At 52.7% G+C, this 12378-nt stretch overlaps 1 protein-coding gene across 2 annotated transcripts in view; it reads left to right on the forward strand.

The window, feature by feature from the left end:
* The first annotated feature begins 61 nt into the window (after window positions 1-61).
* KIF5C (kinesin family member 5C) overlaps window positions 62-12378 on the forward strand; it is a 70357-nt gene continuing 58040 nt past the window's right edge. For both annotated transcript variants that reach the window (XM_040560851.1, XM_040560852.1), the window contains exon 1: window positions 62-268. In XM_040560851.1, coding sequence (XP_040416785.1) covers window positions 143-268 — 126 coding nt within the window. In that variant the 5' untranslated portion in view covers window positions 62-142. The remainder of the gene's footprint in view (window positions 269-12378) is intronic.

A 12378-nucleotide genomic window follows, 5' to 3' on the forward strand; every position in this document is an offset into this window, starting at 1 on the left:
CAGCCCGCCGCAGCCGCAGCCGAGCCGGGGGGCGAGCGGGGTCCGCGGCCGCTGCCGGCCCCTCCTCGGGCCCTCCCGGCCCCTCCGCGGCCGTCGGCAGCGGGGCGGCTGCGGCACCTGCCCGCCGGGGCGCTGCCCCGCCATGGCGGACCCGGCGGAGTGCAGCATCAAGGTGATGTGCCGCTTTCGGCCCCTCAACGAGGCCGAGGTGCTGCGGGGCGACAGGTTCATCCCCAAGTTCAAGGGCGAGGACACGGTGCTCGTCGGGGTGAGTGCGGCACCGCGGGGGGGGGGGGGTCCCGGGGGGCTCCTGGGGAGGGTCCTGGGGGGCTCCTGAGGGGTCCCGAGGTGTCCTGGTGGGATCCTAAGGGGTCTTGGGAGGTTCCCGAGGGGTCCTGGGGGGGCTTTGGGGGGTCCTGGGGGGTCCCGGTGGGGCTGCGGTGGAGCCTGGCGAGGGGCGACACAAAGCCGGGGTTGGGGGCCGAGGCTTGCCTTGCGCGTCGTTCCCTCACGAAGCAGCTGGGAACGAAGATGCTTACCAAAGCTTCGAGTCCGCAGCGAGTTTCACGCAAAAAAAAAAAAAAAAAAACAAAAAAAAAAAACCTGTCTGAAATAGTTACGGGGAAACGAGGGCAAAACGGAGCCGCTTGCGGAATGGCTCCCCGGTTCCTCGCCCCGTGCTCGTGCCTCCGCGCTTTCTGGAATCGCGAAGGTTGGGAGAGACCTCCGGGAGCGCCTGCTCCAGCCATCCCTACCGCTAGCATCACCCGCACGCTGCCTCCTGGGCTGCTTCGGGAGCTCGTGCCAGCTGATCTTTTTTTCCCCTAAAGCAAGCCCTCGTGTGCGTCAAAACTAGATTAAAATGCATCCTAGGATCATTAAGGTTGGAAAAGACCACGATGATCTGGTCCCACCATCGCGGTATTCAGCCATCAGCAGAATATCCCTTTAACAACGTCATTTTTTCAGACAGAAAGAGAATCCACAATCCCTTTTTTTTCCGCCTAAGTGAACGCGCAGGTACAAAATGCATCTTTGTGGGTAAAGTGCTGCTGCCTGGGAGAACGGCAACCGTGATGCTTTGTGTTCGTCTTGCAGACAGGAGATAGCGCCTCTAGTAAAGGTAGAAAGGAAAAATAGCAGCAGCCGGCAATTTCCTGCTGTGGGAGTGTAGAAAAATCCCTAACGAGAAGCCAGAAAACGTGTTTGTTTATTTATTTATATAAGCACATGTACAGGTTTATTTTTATGTACGTTCCGTTTGGCAGGATCGGTCCTGAGGTTGCTTGCCATCTTGAAAATCTGTCCTGAAGCTCGGGGTGCGCCTTTCCTCGCATCCACAGAGCGAAAGACGGGTCTGGTTTAGGTGTGCATCACAGTCCTGCTGCCTCCTAAAACACGTCCTCAAAGCCCTGCTCGTTTTTCAGCGGGGATCCACCCGGCTGGGGATGTGGGGACGTTTGTAGCTCCCCGCAGTTCTGCCCGTGTAAGCGAAGGTAGAATTGTTCCATGTTCTTTGTCATCTTTATTCGCAGCGCTTAGCTGGCGGGGCTGTGCTGTAACTTGAGCTAGGCTGCAAGCACTGCAGTGTGGCAGCGGCAGGCAGCGAGGGTGGCGTTATCTGCTGCTTATCTGCCGCGTAGCGCCGGCAAGAGCGGCGGAGGGAGGGGGAAGGAGTCCTGGGGCTGTGCAGAATCCTACCAGAGCAGACTTCCTTCTAGAAAAGCAGTATTTGAGTCTCCAGAAGCTCTCAGCAGCATCACAGAAAACAAAAATAACCCAGAACCGAACGCTTTGTTTGTTTGTTTTCGTATAGCATTTGGAAAACACTGCAATGCAGCTTCTATTTTTGTTGCGTAAACTATTGGGAAGAAAGGGGTGCTGTTACAATTAAAACAAGCAAACAAAATGCTCGTAGGAATTCTGTCATCGCATCAGAAAAAAATAAAATCTGAATTACTTAAAGGAAACGTCTATTCTTTTCTGACATGTGAGCGTGAATACATTTACTTCTTCCTAAAAGATGATCGGGGGGAAACGCTTGGTTTCTGAACCTCCCACCATCTTTTCCCATTAAACCATTTTATGCCTTGAGCAATTTTTCCAACAAAAATTGAAGATCAGAACTTGAAAACGAGCAGCAATGAAGGAAGTTTAACAACAGGCTTGAGTTTCTCGTTAATGTCACGAATGAAGCTGCGTCTGCGATGCCTGTGGTCGTGTGCTTCAGAGCTCTTCAGCAGGGGAGTCCCGGGGCAGCATCCTAACTGCGTTCAAACCAGTTAAACGCCTCGGAGTTGAGACGTGACCTGCTGCTTTACATCCTCGCCTCTTCCGTGGACCTTTATGTGCTTCACACGTGCAACGCAGGGGAGCAGGGGCGATCTGAGTAGAGCAGGAAGATGAAAATGCCTTACCTAAGTTGGTCTGTGGCTCAGAAGATAAACAGAAAAAAAAAAACCACCAGTGTGTTTTGATTCTACTTCAAGGTTTTCAGTGTAGAAGCCTATAATCTGTATCCCATCTTTTTTTTATCATGGCAGAGAAAGGCGACAGTGGCGAATCCATCGCTTGCTTTTGCGGTTAGCTCCACCAGCCTCACCAGACTGCAGCTTCATTTTATGTTTCTGCTGCTCTGCAGCCTCAAGGTGACTTTCTGATTGATTCCGCTGGCTGACATACCTGGAAGTGCATTTTTCCTTCTGGCTTCCTTCTTACAGCCTTGTTGGAGAGCGTGGAGCCGTTCGCCCCAGTGGGCGGCTGAGGCACGCCCCTGGCCGACGGTTCCTCCGTGCCCCGTCCCCCCGAGCGCCTCCATCCCCAACATCTGCACGGGATGGATGCTGCGGGGCTCCGTGCTTGGCAGGGTGCTGTCCGTGAGGGCATTTCTCAGCTTTGGGCTTACGGGGGAGAGCTGCCAGCCCTCCGCCTCCTCCTTGTGGCAGAAGCAGAGGAGCTGAGTTGAGAAGGAGACGGGTTCTTTACCTCCGTTCTCCCTTAGGTTTTGAGCTTCAGTGAGCGAACAACCTGAGACTGCTCGGGCAGACGTCTCCTGCTTGGCAAGGAGCACACCCACACCCACTCCGAGACCCGAGGAGCGGTGCTGGGCGGGCGGCGTGGAGCCTCCCCTGCCTGGCCGGGTGTCCCCAGCCCTCCCCAGCGTGCCCGCGGCGAGCCCAGCCGGGAGCGGGCAGGGAAGCGGGGCCGCGCGGCGCCGAAGGGCTCTGCATGCCCTCCGTGAGGCGTTCCGCACGGCTAACCACGGGGCTTGGAAGGACAACTTACTGCCCAGTTCCACGGGCGTGCCGTGTCGCGGTGTCGTGTTCTGTGAAGTGAAACAAACCTGGAATTGGGAGTGGATTTGGGGTGGAATTTGAGCGTTTTTTTTCGGCTTTCGGCTGTGAGCGGTATTGCCGTTTGCAGTGCTGTCTCGTGGAGAGATTCTCTCTTGTTTCCATCACTAGAATAGTTGCAGGTGCTTTAACTTTTATTTCATGAGATCTTCCCGAACCCAACACCGGTTGCAGCCGTCCCTCACCTGCTGCGTTCTCCTCTCCTGTGGATGGGCGCACTGCGGCGTGCGGGCTCCTTCCCCTGGGACTCCGGGCTCTGTTGCTTCCAGGTCAGGCTGTTTCCAGAGAAACACAGCACAGGACCGACAGATCTGGCACTTGGGGCTGTTTTTTTGGGTGATCTGTCACAGCACCTTGAGCCTCTCGGTGTCTCAGGAAGAAGAGGAAGCCCATAGGCTGCAGTGTGTTGCCGTGCTTTTGGGGAATAGCAATAGGAGGTGATTCCCCTGGGCTTGGATGGCTCTCCTGCGCCTTGTTCTGCTTCCTTTGCTGAAGAACTGTCGTAGTAGGCACTCAGTGAACCTCTCGTGTGCTTGGCTTTTAAAAGTAGCTGTTGTCCTAAGGCGTGCTGCTGTGCTTCGGCCTTGCTTCAGGAGCTTGTGCAGAAGGAAAAGATCATGGACAGACGAGGTAACTGGTGGAGTAGTTCTCTGGTTGTTTTTTTTACGGCGTGTTGGCTGGAGAATGAAACACTTCTGTATCTAATTATCAACAATCAAAGTACATTTATGTCTTGACACAGCAATGCTTCCATGAAGCACTGAAGCAAACGCTGTTTGTCTGCATGTTTCTCCTGAAATTTCCTCTGCCTCGCCTCTTTGGGGAAGGATGTTTGTTCAAGCTTGCCCATGGGTGCTGAATTTGGGGGAAGATTATTCAATGCAGATAAAGGTGGACTTGGATGAAGTTGTATGCACTTTTCTGTTTTCTAAACGGTGAGAAATCGGGTGTGAAAATAACTTCTGTTTAGTGGTGGTGGTGCTAGAAAGATGATTACTTAGTCAAAATACGAAGTTTATTATTTTCTCCAAAGCAGTTTCCCTTTTCTGTTTTCTCAGAGCATCAAAGGCTTTTTAATGTCTTTCCCCAATGCCGTTTGGATATCTTCTAAAAATACCTCCCTCCTGCATACCCGTTTCGTCAAAAGCACGGGTTCCCACTTAAAGCTTTGCAACATAAAAACGCAGAGCTGTACTCGAGGAAGGCAGGTGGTCCAGCCGCCGGGAAGCACAGCCTTGTGTCGCCGTCTCGATGCCGTGTTTTTTCCTCGGGCAGCTCCAGGGTGGCTGCAGCCCTTGTTTTCTCCCCCCGGGACACACTACTTAGCCACTGCTGTTTGGATTCGTCTCGGGGAGTGCCCGCCTGGTCTGATACCGGCGGATTTATTGGTGTTTTTGGGAAGCCTGCGAGCGCTTTGTGTCCTGCCTCGTTGGAGATGATTTCTCGTGGAGCTTCCCACCCAAACGAAGGCCAACGTGCCGCGAAGGAGCTGCTGGGGAGTGAGGCGTGCCTCCATCTCCACGTGTCGTTCCTGTGCTTCAAGCTGTGCCAGAAGAAAGGAAGCCATTACACAGGATAAAACGAAGGACGAAATGCCGATTTAAAGTCTGTAATGTTAATCTGCTTTGCTCTGTAGCGGCTTCCCAAGGAGTTTTTCTGGGGGTGGGGATGCTTCCGTAAAGGCAGAGGCAGTATTTTGGGAGAGAATATTTAACTTAGGTTTTCTTAACAACTTTATCTAGGCTGCTGACAGCCTTGGTATTGTCTTTGGTGTCCTTCCTGTCACCAGTAAATTGGCTCACCTTGGGATGGACGCGTTGTCCTCCACGCTGGCCGATGCCAAAATACCTGGCGTGTCTCCGGTCACCAACTCGCAGTCCTACCTCGGTCAGGGCACATCGGCTGAGCTGTCCGAGCAGCGAGCCCACCCGAAATTCACACCTGTGGATGCCCTCAACTGTCCTTGCTTAAAGGTGGGCTTTTCTTTGCGCTGAGGGCAGTGCTGAACGAGATTTCAATGTCTTATGCCCGTTCTCCTCTTTGAGAACTTCAGTGTGCGTAGACCAAGCGCTTGTCCCCGTGATGGCTTGTGAAGTGGGGAAGTGCCCTTATTCAGTTCATTGGGTTTTGGAACGTGAAAATACTTCATGCTTAAAAAGCTAAAAATGCAACAACAGCGAAAAAACTTTCACATCCTAAATGGACTCCTTCAGAGCCCCAGAGGCGTGGAGGCGCACGCGTGGTATTGCTGATGGGTTCCTGCTCTTCTCTGTCCACGGGAAAGAGCCAGGCCATCGATATATATTTATTATGGGCTCTTTGGATCTTGACTTTTTATGGGAAATTCTGGAAATGCATGCGACTGTTACCAAATTCCCATTACAATATCGATAATTGGTCCCCTGGCAGCCTCAGAAAATGCACATTTTCAAATTCTGAGATAGAGCCTCGCTGAAAACAAGAGCGCTGGATTTTCCCCTCCTGAGAAATGAGTATTAAGAGATAAGGACTTAAATATTTAATAGTAGTCCTCTTAGATGTCTGTGCAAAAAAAGGGATTCATTCTTTCAGCGCTTCACTCCCTGCTAACTGAAACCTCGCGCCACCACCTCAAGAGAACGGGGCCAGAAGAGTCTCCTGACCGCAGCGTTCCTGAATCCATCTCACACTTGCACTCACAGCTTAATTGTCCTTGTGGCAGCCCACGAGGTAAGAACACCTCTCATTTTGGGGGCTGAAAGTTGGCTTTTAAGGTCAGGTTGGGAGCCCACAGAGAAGTCGAGTCCCTGGCGCCCAGGCGTCGCTGTGGCTGCCAGGTCGCGCCTTCACCCGGCGCGGGACGTGCGGGGCCCAGGGTCCGAATCGCGGTAACTGGGTTAGCGAATATTTATAGCAGTGCTGCTAGCAGAACTCTGCTTTTTTCAGCAGTTGTAATCTCTTTTCTCAGCTGCACGGGTCTGAGTTGCTCGAATCTCTGCATTTAGGCCAGCAGAGAGATGTGGGTAACGCTGCAGCTTCTGAAAGGGCTCTGAGGTTTTCTGTTGCTGACCCGTTTTTTGGGAACAGATCTTTGCTGCTAAGGAACGTTTGGGGCTGAGTTTTGGATACGTTGCTCTGGACTACATGCTTGGTTATTTCTCACTGTATGGTATCTTAAACGATTCAACTTCAAAGGAAAGCAGTTTGGTGATGCAAACAAACCTAAAAGCCAAGTGAATCTTGCTGTACTGAAGCACATTTTCTTTCTGCCTGAGCAAAGTGCCTGCTCATGCTGGTCACAGAGGATTCGTTCTGTCCCTTGCTTTCTCTGTGTGCAGCCCAGATTTTCTAAGTAATATAAAATAACCGTAGCCATGAGCTTCAAACAAAGCCCTTGCCAGCGTAAACAATTTATTTTACCAGTGCCATCTGTGGCTGCTGAGTTGTGAAGCACCATGCGAGCGCTGCGTTGGCTCCTGGAGAGGGAGCAAGGTAGGCAGCGGCCGGGCCGTGGGTATAGGTAAGGTGTGTTGTTGGCCAGCATTAGGGCTAGGAGGAGGGAGAAATAGAGGCTGTGGTTGTCTGTGCCCTGCTCCTCATGTCCTTTGCGTGCCTCCGCTGCTTCCCCTGGCGTTGGGAGTCGGGATGGAGTTGGAAATGGTGCCAAATGACGAGCGTAAGGGTGGGCAGGGCGGCTGGAGGCTGGGGTCTGCCGGCAGACTGGCTCGGGACTGCACAGGAGGAGCAACCGCTGCTGTGGGTGCAAAGAGGAGGCCGTATGGATTATGGTCCCCCTCCTGACTTGCTGCCACTTGACAGTCCTACGTCTCACAGGTTTTGTTTCTTTCTGCTGGAGAGAATAGGAGTATGAAGCATGATTTACGTGAGAGGTATAGGTACTGGATTTACAGGACGTGCTTTGTAGGCTGCAGCCTGTTCTTCATCTCCCTCGCCACACTGGGTCCAGAAGCAGCTGAGTGCTGCTGCTCGCACGTGGGGGCATTTCGTCCGACCTTCTGGGCCTTGTGAAGGCTGTAAGGGAATGCTGGCGGCAGACCCGGCTGTGCCCTGCTCTGAGGATTCGGGGAAGGCAGAAGTAACGTGTCGTCATTGCTAAATCCGAGAGTGGAATTACTGTCTGGTTGGGGTGGCATTGAGCATCGCCCGTTTCTGGATAACGGACCAAAACCGGGGCTGCTCTGATCTCCTTGCTGTGCTTTAGGAAGGGGTTCGTGGCACAGGAGTGCTGTGAGGCGTTTTTGGCTGCGGGAGAGCCACCGGAAGGGCTACGTGGCAGAAGATCTGTCCTGCACTTAAAGAGCTTAAACTACAAAAGGTCCAAGCAGCGCATTTCAGGACGAAATTAAAATCTTTGTTCCTGTGCGTTAGCCAGCTCGATAACGTCCTCTTCCTCCACGTTCTCCGTGTAGCTGACGGAGCTGCTCGCTGTGCAGTGGGGCGGTCAGAAGCCCTCCGTCACCTGCCCCGGGGGCACAGCTCGTTGCCGCCGGCCCCTCAGTAAGGGACCAGTTGCCATGGATGTTCTCACTACCAAATGCAAAGCCATTTGGAGCCAGTTCCGCCTGGATTTTGAACGAAATTTAAACGGCTCTGACTTTCTCGGCCATTGACTTAATTTATCAGTGGTGGATTAACTTGTCAGGCACGTGAACAACAGCTCCTTATGTACTCCTTATGTGGAGGAGGCAGTGCCTGGGTTTGTAGGGGGTCCCGGCGTTTCAGCAAGCACGGCTTTCTGTCTCTACCACCCTAATTGCCTAATGCAACTTTTTAACGAACTAGAGAGACAAATAAAAATGCCTCTTCTGGAAGCGGGTTACTGGGTGTCACCAAAGCAAGCACGGCATTATCGTGGCCCCGCTCCCATGAAAGCACGGCTGTTACAAATAGCACCGAGGTCTCCGCTTTAAGTTTCCCGTTTAAGCTTTCCAAGCCTTCACTACATCAAGACAGAGTCCTTATTTTTTAAATGAATATTAAAAGCTCTGATTTTCGTGTCATTACCTGACCCCAAATGGAACGTGAGGACGACGGAAAGGTTGGTGCCGAGTCGTGAGCCCTGCACATCCCGCTTAAAACTGCGGGTTCTGTTTTGTCTCCACGTAATGAGATGAGATGTATGAGGAAATTAGTGTAATGAGCCAAGAAGCAGAGGCTTGGTGGCTGTAAGCCTACGGCGGGGAGTGAGTTGATTCCTCTCTCTGCGGAGGGAACAGCCTGCGGGGTCTGGTGCTCCTGTGGGCTGAAGCCCCACGTGCCCCGGCTGTGCTCGGCAGGAGCCGAGTGGCTTTGTTCCTCCCAAAGGGCTGCTGCCTCCTCTGGCCTCCAGCTCTGCTTTAAAGCTCGCCTCGGTTTGGGTGAGATGGCAGGAAACTGGGCAAATCGAGATGAGGAAGGATGAAAGAATTCAACGGAAGCGCTACCGGAGTGAGAGGAGGCCGGGGGTTTTGAACTGGGAGTCGAAGGCCAAATGAACGGCTGCGGTTGCCGCGCGTTCCCTCCTGGCAGATGCAGATCTCCCTCCACCTTCCCAGCTAACCAGCTTTTAGACGTGCCTTTCGTGTGCGAAGCGAGGGCCTCGCGTAGCAGCGTGCCACGCGGAGGAGCCGTTCCCTGCCCCAGGTGCCGCAGGCCGTGACGCCGGCGGGAGAGAGACGGCGACGGGCAGGAGCTCCTCAAAATGGCTGCGCTCGGGCGCGGGATCGCGCTTTGGCGGGGCTGTGCTCGTCTCCTCCGTCCCCATCAGAAGAGGTTTGTTGCCAGGAGCAACTTGTCTGCATTATTGGTGGCAGGGTAATTGCTCTGCCTGCCTCGCCGTCGGAGCTTCTGCGAAGGCTCCTCCATGCTCAGGCTGGAGCGCTTGCTGTAGGTGCCGAGCTGCAGGCCCGAGTGTTTCCAATACGTGACACGGATCGGGGCTGCAACCAGTCTTGTAGCGAAGCAGGGCTTAATGCCAGCACTGCCGTACAGCACGTTCCTCTGTAGCTCTAACTCGTCACCCGCTGCGCTGTGTGCTGCCCCTTCCGTTCCTCTGTTAGCATCGCTTTGCAGTGGAAAAGGTAGAAGGAAGTACGAAGTAGTTGGGCTGTGATTCTCCATTAACTCGCTGATTTGGGTTGTACCTTTTTAATGGCGTTCCGTGAAAGGAGGCTGGGGCGACGAGGGATATTGTTTCTATTATATTGCACGCTCTTATTGTCCTGCTAAAACATCAGGTCCGTAACCGTTCAGGCTCCCAGCACTACTGCAATTTGGTGACTGAATTTGAAATGGAGAGGCAAGTCTACGTTGCTGGTCTCCCAGGGGATCAGGAACAGAGTTGACCAGAAAGCACCAGGGGTAAGGCTTATTTTTTGGTCTCCGGGCGTTCAGTCACTCCATCCGGTGCTGGGCACTGCTATCTGCTCTCAGCTGGCCTGGGCACGGCTCATTTTGGCATTTGAACAACCTGAGATGTTTTCAGTTCTTGATGGCAGAGGAAAATGACCCACAAGGGCCGTTGGAGCTGCTGCTTCTGCCATTTGTGGCCAGAGGATGAGAACAATTCTGTTTAGTGGAACGTGCTGAGCCCCCACCTTTAAGGCCGTGCCTTCGTGCAGGTGGTGTTGGGGCACGGCTTAGCTTGAAGGGACTCAGCCTGGGGCCCAGCGATGTGCTTGGGCGTGCTGCGTACACTGGCCCTTGGAGCTTAGGCTCATTGCAGGGAAATTTCGAGGCTCCTCAGCACCTCCACCTTCGGGATGCGGTCACCCAGAGACTTGGTGGCTCTGGGTTAGTCCCAGAGAGGCCGAATGAATACAGCCCAGCCACAAACGTGACAGCTTTATCCCTGTGAAACGCTTTCTCTGCAGAACAAATACTGCACAGTGCAGGCATCTCATTTGTTTCTCTCTGCCGCTGTGTGTATCCAGCCCGGGGGACGCTCCAGCACCGGTGGTGCAGTTTGTTCCCCGGTTCCCTCCAATCCTCCCTCCAAAATCCTTGGTTTGCAGAGCATGCTGAAAAGAAATCCGTGAGACGGATCAGCGATGCCCTCGCGTTTCATTTTGACCCGTCCTGACCTGAGGTGGGTTTGAATCTACGACTGACCGTGCTCGGTGTCCCGTTACTGATCTCCTGAGCCGTGCAGCTCCCCACAAGTCTGTAAGTGGTAGGTTTAACAGAGGGAAGATTAACACCGCGCTGCCACGGCGGAGTGAAGGTGGAGCTGTGTCCTCGGCTGGGGCTGTTCCACGTCGCACCTCTCTTCTGCGGGTGGAACCGAGCATCTTACAGCATCCTACCTGGGACTTCTTCACCAAAACCGCTTTGTTTCATGTTTTGAAATGTCTGCCAACCTGTTTTGTACTGTGTTGGAGAGGTGCTATAAATGTTTCTGTTAAGCAGAGATGCTGGTGATTTATTCCTGTAACTCCTCACCCAGGAGATGTCACTGCCTGAGTCCTCTTCCATTGCTGCTCTAGGAGCTGCCTCAGGATATCTTTGATTGCTTTAGTTTTCAGTTCTGAGGTTTTTATTTTTTAAAGAAAATCATCACATTGTTCAAATAACATAAAAACCGTACTTCTAAACAGCTTTGGAGTAGATGAAATCTTGTGTTGCATTTTCACGAAACGACCGACGTGTCATTCTCTGGGTTCTCAACTGCTCCTAAAACAGCAAGGCTTTGAGTTAGAGCGGGCTGTCTTCTAGAATCACCGTACCCTTCTTTCTATTTTCTTCTACAAAAGGAGTATTTTTTGGTCTTTCCTTTCTAAACTGTCACTTTACATAGTTTTATATACAAAAAAAATATATGTATACTCAATTTTTCTTACCCTGTTGATGTAAGGGAGTGGTGTAGATCAGCAGACATGCTGCAGCCTGAGAAAAACTAGAGAGATTTGGGGTAACTTTGAATCCAGCTTACCTCCAAACCCGAGTGCCTTTCTCCTAGAAGGTGGCTGTGGAAGTGATGTTAGGCACGTGGTGTCGGTGATGGGGAAGGGCACGTTAGGCCCTGTTGTGCCTGCTGTGGCTTGGACATCGTGTGCCGCCGTCGCTGTTTGCTCGGGAACGTCTGACGCTGGGAGATCTCTACCTGAAACGGATGGCAGCGTTTTAAAGTTAATTTAATTAAGCTTGTCAGCGCTTTGCTGAAGGAAAATGAGTGGATTCTGGAGGTAGCTCTGAACAGGCATGAAAAGGTCCATTAAAATAGTTAGAGGGCGTGAAACCAAAGCAGTGGTGCGAGCTACCTGAAGCCAGGCGGGGTCACGCCGGAGAGGATGCCCTGCTGTTCCCACGAGGATTGTTCGAGCTCTGCTGCTTCCAGTCCTGTGGTAAAGCTGAGAGGGCTGGCGGGAGGGAACGGCTCAGCACGAGGCTGAAACAGCCGTGAATTGTTTACTTAAAGCTCGGTTTTGTGAGGAAAGGTGGGGAGCCTCGTGCTGGTCACCGCCAGCTCCTGGGCTGGGGGAGCCAGCGGGAGAGCGATGGAGAGCCGTGCCTCGGGGCAGCGCTGGCCCACAAGGACAGAAAACACTGCTGGGCAGCAGTATTTAATAGCCCGCTTTGTGCTGGGACGTCCTCTTATTTACATTTCATGCATTTTTCTCCTAAAGAGTGCGTTTTCCAGGTCTAGGTGAATAATTTCCAAAGCTTCGTTTCCCAGATGGCAGATCCGCCCCAAAACAAAGCGACGCTTTCTGAAAGCAGCGCTTGTTGCGAGGAGTTAAAAGGTCTTTCTGCTGCGAGCGAAAGCTAAAAATGGGTCTGCGGCCACGTGCCAGATCCCGTCAGCACCGCGGGAATGCTCAGAAGGCAGATCAATAATGAAGCCCGCTCTGCAAAAGTCATGGGGTGTTCAACTCCAAGCGCTCTGCAGCGCCCGGCCGTACACGAGCGCCGGCTTTAAGTTGTTTTCCAGCTGAGTTTCAGGAGTATTACCAAAATGTAAGAGTTTATTTTGGAGGATTTTGTTCAGTTGTATAGTGTATTGAGGTTACTGTGATAAATTTCCATTTTTATTTTTATTTTCGGTTGT

This window comes from Cygnus olor, chromosome 6 (assembly GCF_009769625.2).
Source record: "Cygnus olor isolate bCygOlo1 chromosome 6, bCygOlo1.pri.v2, whole genome shotgun sequence".
NCBI lineage: Eukaryota > Metazoa > Chordata > Aves > Anseriformes > Anatidae > Cygnus > Cygnus olor.